The sequence below is a fragment of the Nannospalax galili genome, unplaced genomic scaffold (genome assembly GCF_000622305.1).
Source record: "Nannospalax galili isolate Female #2095 unplaced genomic scaffold, S.galili_v1.0 scaffold1282, whole genome shotgun sequence".
Lineage (NCBI taxonomy): Eukaryota > Metazoa > Chordata > Mammalia > Rodentia > Spalacidae > Nannospalax > Nannospalax galili.
The window spans coordinates 727,868-745,547 of record NW_008348795.1 but is presented as its reverse complement, the minus strand read 5'-3'; the positions used below and the strand labels follow the sequence as shown (position 1 = coordinate 745,547).

Here is a 17,680-nt window from a genome sequence, read left to right as displayed (position 1 = left end):
GCGCGGGCGCGGACGGGCGCTGGGAGCTGCTGCTCCGGCGCGGAGAGCTGCTGGCGCTGGGCGGCCACCTGAAGGGAGCGCTGGAGGCGTTCGCGGCCGCGCTGAGCCGCGGGGCCCCGGCAAGGCCCGAGCGCCTCGGCTCGCTGGTGGACTGCCTGGTGTTCAACTACCGGCTCCGCCACGGGCTGGGCTGGAGCGCGGCGCCCGCGGCGGGCGCGGCCGGGCTGCTCAGCTGCCTGGGTTGCCGCGGCTTCCTCAGCGAGCCGGTGACCGTGCCGTGCGGACACAGCTACTGCCGCCGCTGCCTGCGGACGGAGCTCCGCGCCCGCTGCCGCTTGTGCCGGGACCGCCTGCCTCCCGCCGCCCGCACCCCGCGGCCGCCGCCCCTAGCCGCCGCCATCGCCGACTTCCGAACTAGCGTTGTGCTCAACCACCTGGCGGAGAAGTGGTTCCCGGGCCAGCGCGAGCGTGCGCGGGCGGCTGGCCGCCTCGGAGAGCTACTGCACCAGGGGCGCTACCGGGAAGCCCTGACGGCCGCCTGCGACGCGCTGCGAGCAGGTGACGCGGGCTGCGGCGCGGGCCGGGCGACCGCACCCTGGGCTAGACGGCCGGCCGCCTGGAGGGAGCTGGGCTGTGCCCCCGGGCTGACTTGGGACCGTCGGCCGGGCGTCGCGGTGGCCGCGGGCGTGGGAGGGGGCGGCGCCCCGGGGTGCTTCGGTCACAATGGGGATCGCCCGGGAGCCGCGAGTGACGCGGCGCGGGGACCCGGGGATCCCTCGGGCGCGCGCGGCGGGGACCCGGACGCGGGTGGGTGGGAGACGAGCTACCCCGCTCGGTTTCCGGGGAGTCGCAGCGGGACCCGGAGAGGATCCCCGGGCCGGGAGAGGGGGACCACGTCCTCCTCCCTTCTCCCACCAGAGTCACCGGGGCAATTGGAAGCCGCGGGAGGGCAGAATTGCATAAGCGGGGGAGGGGGGGGGTCGTTGTGTAACGGGTGACGTCCGGTGGGCGTGGCGGGAGCTCGGCGCGGCACCGGCACCGGGAGGCCCGGCGCTGCCCGGCTGGGAGCCGGTGACCGGGCAGCTCTCTGCCAGGGACCTGCATCACTTCCTCCTGGAAGCCCTAGCCTGCCTGTCCGTCCTCTTCCTGCCGGCATCCCTGCGTGCTTTAGCTTAGACCTGGTGTTGGAGGGTGGCAGTCTTCCATCTAGAGTTTTTGCTAGACCTCTTTGTCTTAGGTCGTTTGTGATTTTTTTCGACTCCAAAAAGTAGCAGCTTTGTGCTCCACACCTGGGTTAGCACTTAGGATGGTTTAGGCTGCGAAAGGGGATATTCCCAAACTTGGTAAAATGAAGAGTTCCTTTTTAGATCATTGAAATCGGCACTTCTCTATGGGGGCGGGGGGGGGGAGAGAAGGGAAAGGAGGGAGGGAGAAGAGAGAAAGAGGATTTACCATCTCAGGGGACCTTTTCTAGAACAGTAATGACATTCTGGACTGCCACTCCTTGGTATGGACATTTAGTGGCTGGTCCAAGGAAGCTAACACCCCAGGACTCATCGAAAGACTTTTCAGCCCATATGTCTACAGCATCATTGTTGACAACCTTGTGTTAGGCATGTTTTTAAAATATTGAAGGGGATAATCCCCAGGAAAATTAATAGAAACTGAAAGATGCAATGATAATTGGTGTGACATCTTGGTCTTTTAGTCGTAGTGAACTACGATATTCAGTTAATATCTTTGAAACTCAGAGCATAAACCTGGGATATCTTCATATTTCAGTGTCTTTTTGAAGAGTATGAAGTGATAAACTACAATGATAGATCCAGAACTAAGAAAATTTTGGAATCCACAGTTGGTGGGGTTGACTCTAGATAGATGAATAAATTCAAGTTCAGGGAAGCTGGATCTGGCTGTCCCAGTCACCCAGTAACTGGCTATGGTTTGATCTTAATGAGGAGGCAGTGCTAGGACAGCACAGTGATTTATCCTGTCACCTATGTGGCAGCTTGTGTAGGTGGCTCAGATCCCTCTGCTTCCATGTTTGGACCCAGGGCTTCACCTGTCCTTATAGCTCACCTAATAGAAATATTAACATGTATTTTCCAAAGAAGATTGTGTGTGTGTGTTATTGATGTATAATGACACTTAAAAGTAGTACATGTAGTTATTTCATCTTTTCATATTAGATGATTCATAAGAATTCAGGTCCTCTCCATAGGAAAGTAGCGAATTTACCAAGTAAGATCTAACATTCAATGAATAATATTTTAGTTAAAATTCTAGGATTTGGATCAAGGATATTATTTTTAATAGAAAAAGGTTCTGAAAGATCAACTCTTTGTTTTCAAGTGTAGGGGTTGTGCGCGCATACTGCCTAACCACGTTTGCAGAGCTAGAACTCTAGTCTCTTCTTTTACCTCCTTAACTTACTTTTTCATCATTTGTAGGTTTCTCAGACATCAGTTTCATACCTGAATATGTGTGTCAATAGTACAAATGAGAATAATATTTTTTACATTTTGAATTTTTAGAATGAGGTAAAAGGGAAAAAAAAGTTATAGAGCCAAGCACACTTTAGTTGTTAGAGGGGAGTTTTTATGTTTTGTAATTTATGGGCATTAATAAGGGTGAGAGTATAGGTCAGGGATGGCATGCCTGCCCAGGATGAGTAAGACTGCTGCATTCCCAGCCTGCAAACAACCCCCACAGTTTGTTAGATGATAGCACCATAAATCTGTTTGTACAGTTGTCAGTGTTAACTTCTTTTTGGAGTTGGCAAGTTAGCTAGGTGGGCAATTGAAGTGTATTTATGTAATTGTACAGTTCTAGTTATTAATGGTGTTGTCATTGTTGATAATGAAACAAATCTTAATTATAATTTTTCATGTTTCTTAGAATGAAGCAAATACTATTAGAAAAAATAATCTTGCCTACAGTTGGCCTACATGCATCCAAACTTAGCCCTGTCAACAGAAAAAAGAGTTTGAAAACTGTGCCAAAATCAAGTCCCATTGAGATTACATAAGGTTCTGTTGCATTGAAATATATTTAGATAACATTTAATCCATTGATCTTTTGGTATTAACTCTCAGATGTTTCATAACTTTTTAGTATTCAAGGAGATTATGTAAAAAGTCTTTTCTGTGTTGAATCTTTATACTCAAGTCTTTTGAACTGATCCTTACTACGGAGTGCTGTTCTCTTTTTATTCTTAATGGATTTTTACACTGACTTGCCTCTGTCCTGTGTTTACCTCTCTCCTCCAGAAGAAAATAATGAACAATATGATTTTTTGGGTCTTTTTTAGGCAGGGTCTCCCTGTAGCCCTAGCTGGCCTGGAACTCACTGAGTAGACCAGGCTGGCCTTGAACTCACAGAGATCTGCCTGTCTCTGCCTCCTGAGTGCTGGGATCAAAGGTGTGTGCAGCAATGTACAGCTCACGAGCAGTATAATTTGCAATTTGAACTGATTTAAAAAAAAAAAAAAGTCAGCGCCTGTATGGCTCAGCAGTTAAGAGCACTGGTTGCTCTTACAGAGGATCCAGTTTGAGCTCCCAGCACCCAAGTGGCAGCTAACAACCATCCCTAACTCCAGTTCCGGGGGAATCCAACACCCTCTTGAGACCCCTGTGGGCATTGCAAGACGGGTACGCTTACATGTGGGCAACACACTCATACACATAAAAAATTTAAAAAGTCACAAGAGGGAGAGTATTTTACTTAGATTTGAGAAAGGAGGAAAAATTTGTTAGTTTTTAAATGTTTTTATTTTTGTCTGTGTCAGAGAACAACTTTGGAGAATCAGTTCTTTTCTTCCATGTTGGACTTGGGAACTGAGTTCAGGTCATCAGGCTTTGTAGCAAAAGCCTTCACCTCATCTCACCAGCCCAAATTTGTCTTTGATGTTAATTTTGTAATCCTTGACAGCACTTTAATATACTTTATCATTGGGTCCTACGGAGAATCTCAGGGAGAGGAATTGCCCTCAGAAGGAAACTGAGACCACTAGATCTAGAAAATTCTCTGTGGCTTAGTGACCAACCTCTGCCCTCTGGAGGCAGGCCACCTGGGTCTCTTGGGGTCTCTGCCTACAGTGTCACCTGGGCATGTGGCCTCATCTCTGTTTTGGTTTCCTTGTCTAAAAATTGAGCATGGTCTTTCTCTCACAGGATGGTTGTGAGAGAATTTAATGTATGAAAAGACATGAAGTGCTTCAAAAACTGCCTCACACAGTGAATTCCAAGAAAAATCGTAGATGTTTTTAAATGTAAAAATTTTGTTATGGTTAGATGATTTAGCTGAACTTGAAATCTAAACCTTGTGATTTTAAGTCTTACTCCATTCTTTGTATGCATTATTCTCATAATAAAGGTTAAATCCTGATTCTAGTTTACACATGTTAATTACTAAAAAAGGTATTACAAAGTTTGGGTTATAAAAACATTAGTCAAGTAAATTCTGAATACATTTAAAGAGAATGTAAAGGGTTTTTAATATCTTCAAAACTCATTTTAGAAAGATTATATTTTAATTTAATCTAAGCTTATTTATATCCTTACTGTGCAAAAGACTTGAAACATTGGCAGTTATTCACAGAGTATGTTTATTTCTGTCCTCTTAGCTGAACCCTTACAGAAGCCATGTGAGTTGGACGGCAAGCCTCAGTTTTGCTGTTCATGGGCTGGAGAAAAAAAGCTCAATTTTAGATGACTTTTAAGACAAATGAGCAAGTTAAAACTAAAAGCAGAAAACAGGCGACTATTGCCTCTGAATATGAAGTAGACTAAGATACTAGCATAATGGGGTGTTTTATGTACTTACACAACCCAGAAACCTAATGGTAACAGTCATGCATTGCTTAAGGATGAGAAGACTTTGAGAAATGGGTCTTTGACAGTTCCATTTTATTTAATACCCGTGCCTAAATGGAGTGGCCTACTACACTCGTAGGCAGTATTACACTGGTAAAGGACCACACTCAGAGACTCATCTCTTCTGACTGGTGTTATGCAGAGGACAGCTGTTGAATTTAAAGGTCAAACTTCTAAAGGTTAAAATAATGATGCTATATTTCTACTAAGCAGATAACAGATAAAGTCTGTTTTTTTTGTACTAGGAAAAATTGAAACAATTTTAGCATAGGGGATTTTAAAGATTTATATGTATATATATATATATGAGAGAATATTTTTCAGCTATTAAAATAATAAAAACTAGTATTATATAGAGAAAACAAAGTTTATAAGGACATATGATTTATAGGACTGAACATTGCATTTGTAATCTACACATAAAGAAGGGGGAAAAAAGTACACGTTATATACTGTGAAAAGAATGCTATGGGAGGCCATTGGGTTGGGCCAGCCTCCTTATTAGGCCCCAGCAGACCAGACCAAACTAGAAATGGAGTCATGGTGCTGTGTCAGGTAATCACACTGGCCTTTGAAGTGGTCAGCTTCCCCCCAAACAAGATTTAATTGGCCTAAGTCAGGAAGTTCCCTTTCTTTGTCCTGACACTGCTTGCCTCCCCTTTTCTTTCTGTAAAGCCAAACTCTGCTCAGCTCATCACAATTTCTCTAAATTTTTTTTTAAATGTGTATGAGTGAATTGCCTGCAGTCATGTAAGTGTACTCCTGGCACAGTGCCTGTGGTGGTCAGAAGAGAGCATTGACTCCCCAGGAACTGGAGATTTGGATGGTTGTTAGCCACCATGTGGATGCTAGGAATCAAACCCAGGTCATGTGGATGCTGGGAATCAAACCCAGGTCTTCCGCAAGAGCAGCCAGTGCTCTTAACTGCTGACCCATCTCTTCAGCCCCCACAGGTTACTCTATAATATAGAATTAGGTATTGCCTGGTTTGAGATGCTCAAAAGCCAATTAGATCTTTAAACATTATAATTTTACTTAGTATTTAAAAAGGATTCAAATTTTCCAGAAACAACTTTTATAAACAGTTAGTCCTGCAGTTAGTGAAAGGGAAGCAGTATCTTGATACATCATACATTTTGTTTAAAAGATTTTTAATTTTTGAAATCAGAAATGGTAGTGTTCTTTCCATTGTTCACATAATAAAGCAACCTGTACAACCTCAATAATAAACTGTGTCATTGTAAACAGGGCCTGGGCACTTTGAAGATACTGAAATGTCTAAAGTTTGAGTGATATAGGCAGCATATAAAGTCTTCGTGAATCTGGCATTCAACTCACAGAAATCCTCCTGCCTCTGCCTTCTGAGTGCTGGGATTAAAGACATGTGCCACCATAACTGGCTGCTTCTACACTAGTTTTTAATGTACAAGTGTACACGCAAAGATACTTCTGGAAAGAACAGTCATACATCAGACCTGGTTTAATGAAAAAATTTAGAAATTTAGAATGAATACACTATGTATAAATTTATACCTCTATCTTCAATAGTGATTTTTGAAATTATAGAATTTGTACTTTTGAAGTAAGCAATATGATTCCTCCCTAAACCATTAAGTTTTCTCAAAATGTTAATAAAATGAATCTCTGAATATGTGTTCTCATTAACAGAATATCATAGCCATTTCAGACCATCAACTTGGATATTTGCCTCAAATACACCAAAATGATATATTAACAAGAAATTTATTGCTGTACAGAAGAATAACATAATTACAATATTTTCTTCATCAGTACAATCTATACAATTCATCTCTTCCCAAACTGTCTGAAATGGTTAGGAATTGTGGCACTTCTTTTCTGTAAAATGATGTCCTCTTCATAAAACCCAGGGTGACTCTGGAGAGGTGGGTCAGGTAAAGTGCTTACACACAACCATTAAGACCTGAGTTCAATCCCCAGCACCTGTGTAAAAAGCTGGGCATAGTTATAAGTGCCTAAAACCCCAGTGCTGACGAGAAAAAGAGACTGGAGGGATCTTTGGGACTTGCTGGCCAGCTAGTCTTAACTGAATCAGTGAGCTCCATGTTCAGTAAGGGACTCTGTCTCAAGAAAATAGAGAGGGATTGAGGAAGACATTGACATAGACCTTTAGCCTCCACATGTGCACACACAGACACATGAACACATATGCATGCATACACATGTACATGGATGGATAGATGAATGTGAACCAGCTTTGAAAAAAGTCCAGAGGTGAAAGTCTGTCAGTGTAATAATACAACGAACTATAGTTCTCATTTCTGTGAGATTAGCTTTAGGTTTCAAATTTTTAATAATGAACTGTAACAACTTGCAAAGCTGTTTTTTATAGTTTTTCAAGATGGTTCCAGACCAATTTGGTAAAAACAGCCTAAAATGACCCTTTAAGATAATATCCTTGTAACCCTTCTGTTAGGGAGGCCTTTTCTGGTCTCTGGTACTCTGTTGTCACCCTAGTCATGGTTCCAGCTGTCCTGATTCCTGTCTTCACAGAAGAAATGACTTCTGCCTCTTCGTAAAGGTAGATTCATGTTCAGTGTAACATGTTATACCATTGTGGCTATCATGTCCGTCATCTTGAAGACTGATTAAATGTGTGACTGACTGAATTGATGATGGCAGTCCTAACTGGTTCACATGTACATAACCAAGCTGTCTGCCATGTGACAGCTGTCTCTTAACACTGTCTCTGATGATTTTCTGGAGAAGAGAATGGTCTCTAAATTATTGATTGGTGGAGTCATGTAATCCACAGTCCTTTACTGCTGCTGGAGCAGCTGTAGTGTCACTTTAGTTTTATGGTTGCCCACAAAGTATGGTCTGCCTCCCTTGCTGTCTCCTCAACTTGCCCTTTCTCGTCCAAGACTGAAGGGTTGCAGCCAACACACCTCAGTTTTGTCTTTTGATGGCACAGATATTGGCTATGGGATGAAGGGAAATGAGGAAAAAAAATTCTTTTTTTGAGATTGGGTGTTAGTATGTCATCCAGGGCAAACTTAAGGTCTTGTACTGCAGACTAGCCTCATGTTCACCATCCTGCTGCCTCGGCCTACTGGGGTTATAGGAATGTACCACCACATCCAGCTCCACTCCTCATTTTAGTTTTCCACTTCTGCGCATGCATTTTAGCACTATTGCAGTGTAGCAAAAAAAATTCCTCAAGATGGGTTAAATAACTTTGATTCCTATTAGTCTTTCTTAGATTCCTAAAGATTGGCACACAGAAGAGAAACTACGACTAGAAAACTCTTCTCTCACCCATGAAAGGAGTGCACAGCTTGACTTGTTCGTTCTTCACATGTGTAGCAGAGAGCGCTATTCCTCAAATGACTTAACAATATTGAGAATAGGAGGAAATGAGAACATGACTGTGGAGTTAAAATGGGTCAGATTTTAGCATTTCCCCTGTGCAGAAGAATTGTCAGAGCCAGGATCTGAGGACACAAAGATAGGAAGTAATAGAGGCAGCTCACAGACATCTCAAACTGCAGCTGCCCTGAGATGCTGTGCATGTGCCGTGAAGGAACATAATTATAATACCTGCAGTACCTTCCATGTGCCTGACCCTGCGCTGACTACGCTGTTCTTGAGGAACATCGTGCAGGAGACACTAATAGTGTGTCACTAATAGCAGTAACCTGGGGTAGAATCTTGAATTTAACATTTACCAGCCTGGGCAAAATAGGTGAACTCCTGAGTGCTCAGTTTTCATATCCATAAAAATGTGAACAGTGCTAGGTCAACAAAGAACTGTTTTGAAGATTGTAAACTATTTAGAATAGTACATGGTAAGTGGTAGTTGTGTGTGTGTGTGTGTGTGTGTGTGTGTGTGTGCATTAGTACTAGGCATCAAACCAAGGTTCTCATGCATGCTAAACAAACACTCTACCACTAAGCTTTATCCCCAGCCTTTTTGTTTTACTTTTTATTTTGACAGAGGTCTTATTAAGTTGCCTAGGTAGGTATTGAATTTGAGATCTTCCTGCTTCCACTTCCCTAATAACTGGGGTTACAGGCCTGTGCTGCCAGGGGCGGTTTCTTAAAAATCAAATTCAGGACAGAGGAGATGGCTCAGTGGTAAAGCACTTAACTATGCAAGCATGAGGACCCGAGTGTGAGTCTCCAGAACACCCAGGTGAAGCAAGGTAGTAGCATCGTCTAATTGCAGAACTTCCGTGGTGAGGTGGGAAGCAGAGACAGGATCTCTGGGGACCAGCTAACCTGGTGCTTGCAGCAGGGAGCAAGAGAGATCCTGTCTCCAGGTGGTGGGTGAAAATTGATGCAGAGGATGTCCTCTGACCACCTTGTATGCCATGGTGGATGCGCACCTGGACTCACACACAGCAAAATTTTTTTGTTTTTGTTTTTTTCTTTTTTGGTTTTGAAAACCTCTTGATTATAGCTAAGTGGTGTACAGCATGATTTGTCATTTACTCAAATCACCATGAATAGGAGCCAAACAGTCTGACATCATGCTCGCGCTGTTGGTCATAATGGTAATCTGTTGAGGCAGACCCTCAGGAAAGCATTCTGAGAAGAGGTTGAGGAGCTGAGTCATGTTGGATAGAAAAGTGGTGTAAAGAGGAGGAGGGCTGGTAAGGAATGGTATGACGAGAGAGGAAGTCTGTGAGCAAAGGATGGAGTCATGGTATAGAATGGCGTCCACAAGCAGTAGTTTACTCTTACTGGGAATCGAAGCAGGAGGTTGATTAGAAAGGCTGCAGAGAGGCAGCAACCCAGAGAACTCATATGTTGTACTTAATAGCATCTCTATCTTGTAGATGGTAAAGACATGGGTAAAACTAGAGGCAGGAGAAAGCTTTGTAATAGTACTGCAGAGAGGGAGCCTAACCTAGGGTTTCTGGCAGGACTAGAAAAATGGGTGGGGCTAGTTTGACAATACTAAGCATGAATTTGATTTGGGAAATTGTGGTGTCATTAGTAGAGAATGTGAGTATACATTTTGATGGAGAACATGCTAAATTTGAGGACAGATATAGCAGGCAGATAAAAGTTTGAGTCTGAAGTTAGAGTGAAGAGTCAAGACAGAATAAAGATCCAGGAGTTAAATTATGACCTAGAACCACATCTGTGTCTGGTTCTGGTAGGCAGGAAACAAAACTAGATCACGGATTAAAAGCCACATTAACATCCCCCCGCCCCGAGATTGGATCTCACTATGTAACCCACTATGTAGTCCTAACTCATGTGGCCAGATGGCCTCTAACTTAGGTCTTCCTGCCTCAGCCTCCTGAATGCTGGGATTACAGGTACATACCAGTGTGCCACACTGTAAGAACCACAGTGATTATCCTCGGGGTGGTTAATACAAGCCATGTGGTCCTTCCATTTCTTCACTTTTCAACAAGGTGTATAACATGTCAGGCACTTGCCAGGCTCCATGGAGACCAGCAGTAGTGAGCTAAGGGTCTTCCTTGATGACATGGGCAGTGAGGTCCTATGTTTACTCCAGTATTCTTGAATCAAGTATAGAGCAGGTAGGAATACAGTTGTTGACTTTCAAACTTAAAGACCTAGCTGGGGCCGATTGCTCTTTTCAGTTGCCTTTCTTTACAGTTTATGTGGAGAGCTAACTTTCTGTATGCTTGATTATTCAAAAGGTCTGAAGTGCAGTCTATGGCTCCTTTGTAGAATTAAGAATATGAAATAGATAGATCTTTAGAAGGATTGGAAGTTACAAACCCACTGATGAAGTTGCTTTTTCCAATCAGAGTCATTCAGAATAATTATTCCATTAACAGTCGACCTACAGAGTTGTACAAGAGTTTTAAAATCTGGCTCTCTTTCCTTCTCCAAGCATGCCTTTTCTCTTACCCCAGTCTACACCAGCTTCTTAAGTCTCGCTTTAGGGGCGTTGGTAGCCTAGGTGTGTGTGTGGAGAGAGAGAAAACAGTCCGTTTCCCACTTCGGTGAGAGTGGGGAAGATTTTTTTCTTATCTAATTTATTTTTTATTAATACATAATAGAACATATTTATGCATTGTGGCAGGGAAAGCACGGCAGGGGATGGCGGCACTGTGGGCAGCTAGGGTCAACTGCTTCTTACAGGAAGCAGCTCTAGCCCTCTGTTTCCCATGTCTGCCACCTGGGCCTCATGTATAGAAGGTTCCCCAAACAGCACCGTCAGCTGGGGACAGGTGCCCACACAGGAGCCTGTGGAAGACATTGCACATTCAGATCATAGGCAGTAGATAAAGGGGTGTGCACCATGTGATGTGGATGACTTGAGAGAACTTGCTGTGAAATGTGAAATCAGAAGCCCCATAAGGAGTCCAGGAATTTCGGAATGGGCTGCATGTTTTCACTGTGAACTCTTGGTGGAATGGAGTCGCTCATGAGAAGCCCCTGTGTTGTGATGGGGAGCTGTACCTCCTGAGCCAGGAGCTCCTGCTCCTGAGTCTCACTGTGTATTCTTGGATTGTGTTGGCACATGCACTCTGCTTGCTCATCTCCAGGTGTGTTTTCACACCTGTGCTACGGGACGCTGTTTCACAGTCGGGTGGATGTTCCGTTAGATGGTAAGGTGACTTTGGCACTTTGAAGCTTTGTGCTGGGACTGCTAATGCTCGGTTCATCTTTGAGCTCTTTTATTTATGCGTGCCTTTTCGGAGAGAATTATTTTCAATTGCTGCTTTAAGAAACAGTATTCTAGGTATGTCGTTATTTAGGATGTCTCTTAAAGTATTCGTTAAGTTTTTTCATTGATAGAAAATCGAGGGAGCAGTACAATTCCAGTTCTCAGGCATGCCTAATTGATTGTTAATGTGGGAGCTATGTATAGAAACAGTGATTTAAAAAACAGGATACTAGGGAACTATTGAGGTTTTTTTTATTAAACTTATGTTTTGAAGCTGTTGGGGTCATTGTGCCCCCCTTTTTTCTAACAAATAACTTTATAAGCTTAATCTTTGAAGGCTTCAAAGATGAATTGCTTTAAAAGGAGATTCAATTGAACCACATCATTAATTTTTTGCTTTGACTTTAGTTGAGGATTTGTATGCCTGTAGTAATGAACCCAGTAATGTAAGCAGACCAGCTAAGTGTCTGAAATTCCTAAAGCTATTGGACAGTAGCTTAGATTTGCAAGAACAGATACAGAGAATAGTGAAAGGAGCAGTTCTCAAGAGCATTTGAAGTACTCCAGTAAATTCTTGCTAAGGCCAGGAATTAAAATTTTAACCTCTTAGAAACTAACTCTCATCAATCCCTTTAGAATCACTGTGTACTCTCATAGGTCTGAATCTTGTTCCGTTGTGCTGTGGAACTTGTCATTTGCAGTAGGAGTTTTTGTTTTTGTTTTTAAATAAGAGGATTTAAAAATTAAAGTTTCAAAAATGGGTCTTCTTTGGCTTTGGAGTTTTTTTGCTTTTTGTTTTTTGTTTCTTGGGTTTTTTTTTGGTCTTTTTGAAACAGGGTCTCTCTGTAGCCCCAGCTGGCCTGGAGTCGCTATGGAGACCAGGCTGGCCTTGAACTCACAGCGATCTGCCTGTCTCTGCCTCCCAAGTGCTGGGATTAAAGGCATGCCGCCTCCACGCCTGGCCAAAAACAGGTTTTCTAAACATTTAAAACATATGAATGTAAAAATCTTTATTGATTGCCTCTTTGAAAAGAATGGCTTTCTTAGAAGTAATTTTTTATCTTGTAAAAATATTGCCAGTATTCTTAAGAGCAATGTTTTCCTCCACTGTGATAATCTCATACAATTTGATAGAATTTGGGTGTAAGGTGGCATGTGAAATGGGCTGCACCGCTGCTCTGCTTGTTTTATAATCTTTGATTTGGTCCTTACTGACTCCAGAATCACAAGCCATCTATTAGACTAGTATTACTATAGTATGTGGCTTATATAATAATCTTTCTAAAATAATCATATCCTTGTTTATTTCAGAGCCTAGCAACCTGACTCTAAAAATTTACAGAGCAGAATCCTATGCTGGTCTCCAGGAGTTCAAAGCAGCCATAGATGATCTAAATGCAGTTCTCTTTCAACTCCCAAATTGGCCTGAGGTAAAACTACCATTTTATATTTGCATAAATTTTAAAGTGTCAGTTCTACAGACCTTTAGTTACAGGTACATGTTTTTAACCAAATGGGTGGTTGGCTTCAAATGAAATATATATATGGGGACTTAGGAGCAGCCCAGTCAGTAAACCACTTGCCATACAAGCATAAAAGCTTGACTTCAATCCCCAGGACCCACATAAAAAGGCAGGTGTCATGGTATGCACTTGTACTACAAGTGCTGGTTAGGTGGACATCTGGGGCTCTCCAACCAGCCAGTAAGCGTACTCCATGAATTCCAGGCCAATGAGAGACACTGTTTCAAAGGTACAGGATGGATGGGATGGCACTTGAGAAAGGATACCTGAGGTTAACCTCTAGATTCCACACAGACATGCACACACATACATATAAAAGAAAATCATTAGATAAAAGAGATAGCTTTCTAGAAATGTAGATAGAGTTAGTATTTGAAGCTAATTATATTAATCAAAATTTTTTGATTATAAAAGCTTTGTTTCATAAGCAAAGAACAACTCATGACACAGAAAAATCCATCATTCATAAAATTAAAGATTCCACTTGCTATACTTTAAAGATGGATTCAAATTGGACTTCACCGAAGCTTTTTAATGGAAAGAGCATAGTCCTTGAAGCTGGGAAATTGTTTAATTGCGGTGAGGTGATTGGACAGTGAATTTATCCACAAGTTTACCTTTACAGGTTTTTAAAAACCTGAGGGATGTATATAGCATGTAATCAGTTTGCAGATTCTCTTTATATGCCTTCCTTAAGTTCGAAGTTGTCTTTTATGGGTTTTTTTTTTTTTCCCTTCACTCAAAACTGCCTTTGAGGACAGAGTAGTAAGGATGCATAAAAATTACACAACAGTGAGAAAGGTGGTAGAAATCTCCTGATGGCTGTACAAGGCAAGTGCATATTAAAAAGAAACAGGACGTCATTGCTTGGTATTGATAGCGCTAAGACTTACAAAGGAAAGAACTCTAGTCTTCTCATTGAAGTGTTGTTTTCTTCATTAATTTAAATGGTAGCTGAAGAATTGACCAGAACATTCAGTGCAAACACACACATAAGTAAAAAAATAAAGCAAATCTTTAAGTCAGTAATTTCTTTAAAATGAAGGAACATGACATGTATTTCTGGTGTTGATAAGCACTAACTGCTGTGAACTTTGGTTGAGTCATTTGGAAGCCTCAGTGTCTCATTAAAATAGCTTCCAAATGGTGTGTCCTTCTTAGAGTCACTCAGTTGCAGAATCAGCATTTCTGAGTACCCTTGTTTTTTTCTCTTGATGAAATTTTAATGAATAGTTCTATGCATAAAAGTTTTATATGTGTGTTTTTGTTGAAGGTCTACTTCAGGAAAGGCAAAGTCCTCCAGGATGCTGGCATTTTAGGTGACGCCTTACAACTCTTTCTTCAGTGCTTAGCCCTTGATGAAGATTTTGCACCTGCAAAGCTACAAGTAGAAAAGGTACCAACTGTCATTATCCAAGGCAGGGATGAGAGGATTTTTTAAAAACTGCAGATAGGGGCTAGAGATATGGTTCAGTAGGTAAGAACACTAGCTGCTCTTGCAGAGGACCCAGGTTTGAATTTACTACCCACAACCTTCTTCAACTCCAAATTCCAGAGTATCCGACGCCCTTTTCTGACTTACATGGGATTGCATGACATGAGTGCACTTACATACGTGTAGGCAATACACTCACACATATAAAAATAATAAATATTTTTTTAAAGGCAGATAGAAAGCTAGACTAAGAATGTAAGAAGTTTACCTGAGGAGCAATTCAACAAGCAGTTTTCAGGTTCATATACTTAATATATTCTTTCTTGATCGAAGTAAGGCATTTCCTTCACAGATGTTTCAATGTAGTATTTTTGTTCAGTTAACTTAGATACTCCCTAACTCAGGTTGAACATCCCTAATTTGAAAATCCAAACTCTGAAATGCTCCAAAATCTGGAACTTGGGGGTTGTGATATCATAAGTGGAAAATTCCATAGATGACCTTGTGTGACTGGTCATAGTCAAAAGACAAGAACACTAAAGATATTATATAAAATTACCTCAGGTTATGTGTACAAGATGAATATAGAGCAAATTTTGTGTTTAGATGATTATTGCTTAAGCACCACTGAAGATACTCTTTTATTTATGTTGTATTGTATTTCCTTATGCTGATTTATGATGATTCTGATTTCTGTGTGTTTGAGATAGTGCAGATGAGAAACTGAACCTCCAGACATAGAGTTTAAGGAATACTCTGCTATATATGTAGACTAATATTTTATACAAATACTTGATTTTTTTCTAGCCAAGCTTTTCCTGTTTCCTAACCCACAGTGTTTATTCAAGTGTTTTGGATTTATTCTCTGCATGAGCCACCCAGAAAGTATGATTCTGCAGCCATCTCTGTTTAACTCTCAGGTGTAGGGTTGCTGTCGTTTGCTGCACCCAAGCAAGTGGTCAGCAATGGTGACTGCCTCATGGGTTAGCTGTGGAGTGACAGGGTACATTCGGTATAAACACAGAATTTTAGGGTGTTATAGTTGAGTTCAGGCTCTTAAGTTCACATAAACACCACAACACTCTAATTCCAACCTGAAAATACACGCTGGTGGATGCCTTGACTTATCTTGATAGAATAGGGCTCACTAATATTAAAGGTAAATAGTTTCTGCTTTCTTAAAATCTCTTTCCTTTACAGCTCTTGTGTTCAAAAGCTAGCGGCTCCCTTGAGCACCTTCTCAGGCCACTCCGTGCCTTCAAAGCTTTGAACTCCTTTTATTCTTTAAGTGATTTGCCCTCCTCTGAGATATATCTTGATTTGCAAGACTTTAAAATGCATTTTCTTCCTGCTCATTAAAATAGTGCCTGGTACAAACCTCACAAAAATTTTAATAGGTAAGCTTATATTATTCTTCACCAGGTATTTTGTATTTTCTATCACATTCTTATAATATTTCTTACAGATTTTGTGTGATTTATTATCACCTGAAAACTTAAAAGAAGGCCTGAAGGAATCTTCCTGGAGTTCGTTATCATGTATCAAAAATAAGCCTTTTAGTTTCCCTTCAGTAATGGAAGAGTCTCTCTCTCCTGGAGAGCTTAACCTGAAGCAGGTAAGGGCTGAGCACACCTGTGTCCTTACAAGTCAAGATCTCCACTTTACTTTCAAGCATTAAAACATATTTAGGTGCCTGTTACCCATCTAATTATCATAGTAGGATTTTTTCTGTAACCTTTGATTTATATTAAAATTCTTTATGTAAAATATTTATGCATTAATCACCATTTTAGGTCACTTAAATGTCAAAAAAGCATTTAGACTCTCAGAACATGCAGACAATCAAATATTTTATTTTTATTTTTATTTTTTTGTCTTTTTGAGACAGGGTCTCTGTGTAGCCACAGCTGGCCTTGAACTCACAGAGATCCACCTGTCTCTGCCTCCCGAGTGCTGGGACTAAAGATGTGCGCGCCCCTCCCCCCATGCCCGGCCATGAATATTTTATTACTCAACGTAGGTATAGCTGCATTAGCACAACTGCTTTAAAGTCACTATAGCATCAGGCAGCATGATATCTAGGATTGTATAATTTTTAGAGTCAAAAAGTGCACATTAAATGCTGGCCATGGTGGTGCACGCCTTTAATCCCAGCACTGGCAAGGCCAAGGTAGGAGGAGGATCTCTGAGATCAAGGCCAGCCTGGTCTACATAGTGAGTTCCAGGTGGGCTGGGCCTACAGGAGACCCTGTCAAAATAAAAAAAAAAAAAAAAAGAAAAGAGTCACATTAAAATGAGTATTATAAGGAGTTGAAGTTTCACTTCAGTGCAATTCTTGGCAAGAAGAATAAAGAACAGTGAAGAAACCTTAAACCTTTTCTCCTGTGTTCTGTAGAGTGAAGAAAGAGTGGAGGACACCCCAGAGCCTGTCAAGGGAAGCTTAAACCACACTCAGTCCTCACAGGCCATCGGCGCTGCCATCAACACCGTGGGAATGCCTGCCAGGGAAGACAGCTTGAAGAGAGTATCCTCAGAACCTTTGTTCTCTGCTCAGAGAGAAGGTGTTCTACTGAAAAGAAAGTTGTCTCTCTTAGAACAGGATGTAATTGTAAATGAAGACAGGAAGAATAAGCTTAAAAAGCAAGGTGGTAAAATTGTCCTTATTTTCTTAAACGAAGTAAATGTATTTGTTCAGAATGGTCTTTAAACTTTTTTCCTAAAGAATAAGACCCTATTTATTTATTTGAATAGAGTCTTCCAGTGAAGATTGTGTGTTTTCATTAGCTTATGGTGACATCCCAGAAGAATTAATAGATGTCTCAGATTTTGAGTGTTCTCTCTGTATGAGGTAAGTATGTAAAACTTTATAGATGATGAATATGTTAATGTAAATGTAGATAAAGGTAGGAATAGGTGAGATAAAGTAACATCATGTTAGATGAAGGATCCAAAGATAAGAATTTTAGTTCTAGGGGGCTAGACAGATGGCTCAGTGGATAAGAACACTGACTCTTCGTGCAGAAGACCCGGGTTCAAATCCCAGCACCCACATAGCAGCTAACAACTGTCCGTAACTCCAGTTCCAGGGGATCTGACAGCCTCTTCTGTCCTCCACCGGCACTGCACGACACAGGTGCATTTACCTACATGCAGGCATAACAGTCATACACATAAAATTAAAATAAATAAAATATTTTTAAAAAGATATGTA

The 17,680-nt window shown here is 41.7% G+C and overlaps 1 protein-coding gene across 1 annotated transcript in view; it reads left to right on the top strand.

Annotated features, from left to right (window-relative positions):
• Positions 1-2: 2 nt before the first annotated feature.
• The window catches only part of Lonrf1 (LON peptidase N-terminal domain and ring finger 1), a gene marked incomplete at its 5' end in the record, with an annotated part of 36,645 nt that continues 18,967 nt past the window's right edge, over positions 3-17,680 (top strand). The window contains 6 exons of the mRNA XM_008846078.2: positions 3-558; positions 12,823-12,941; positions 14,308-14,430; positions 15,935-16,084; positions 16,865-17,114; positions 17,221-17,317. Coding sequence (XP_008844300.1) covers positions 3-558; positions 12,823-12,941; positions 14,308-14,430; positions 15,935-16,084; positions 16,865-17,114; positions 17,221-17,317 — 1,295 coding nt within the window. The remainder of the gene's footprint in view (positions 559-12,822; positions 12,942-14,307; positions 14,431-15,934; positions 16,085-16,864; positions 17,115-17,220; positions 17,318-17,680) is intronic.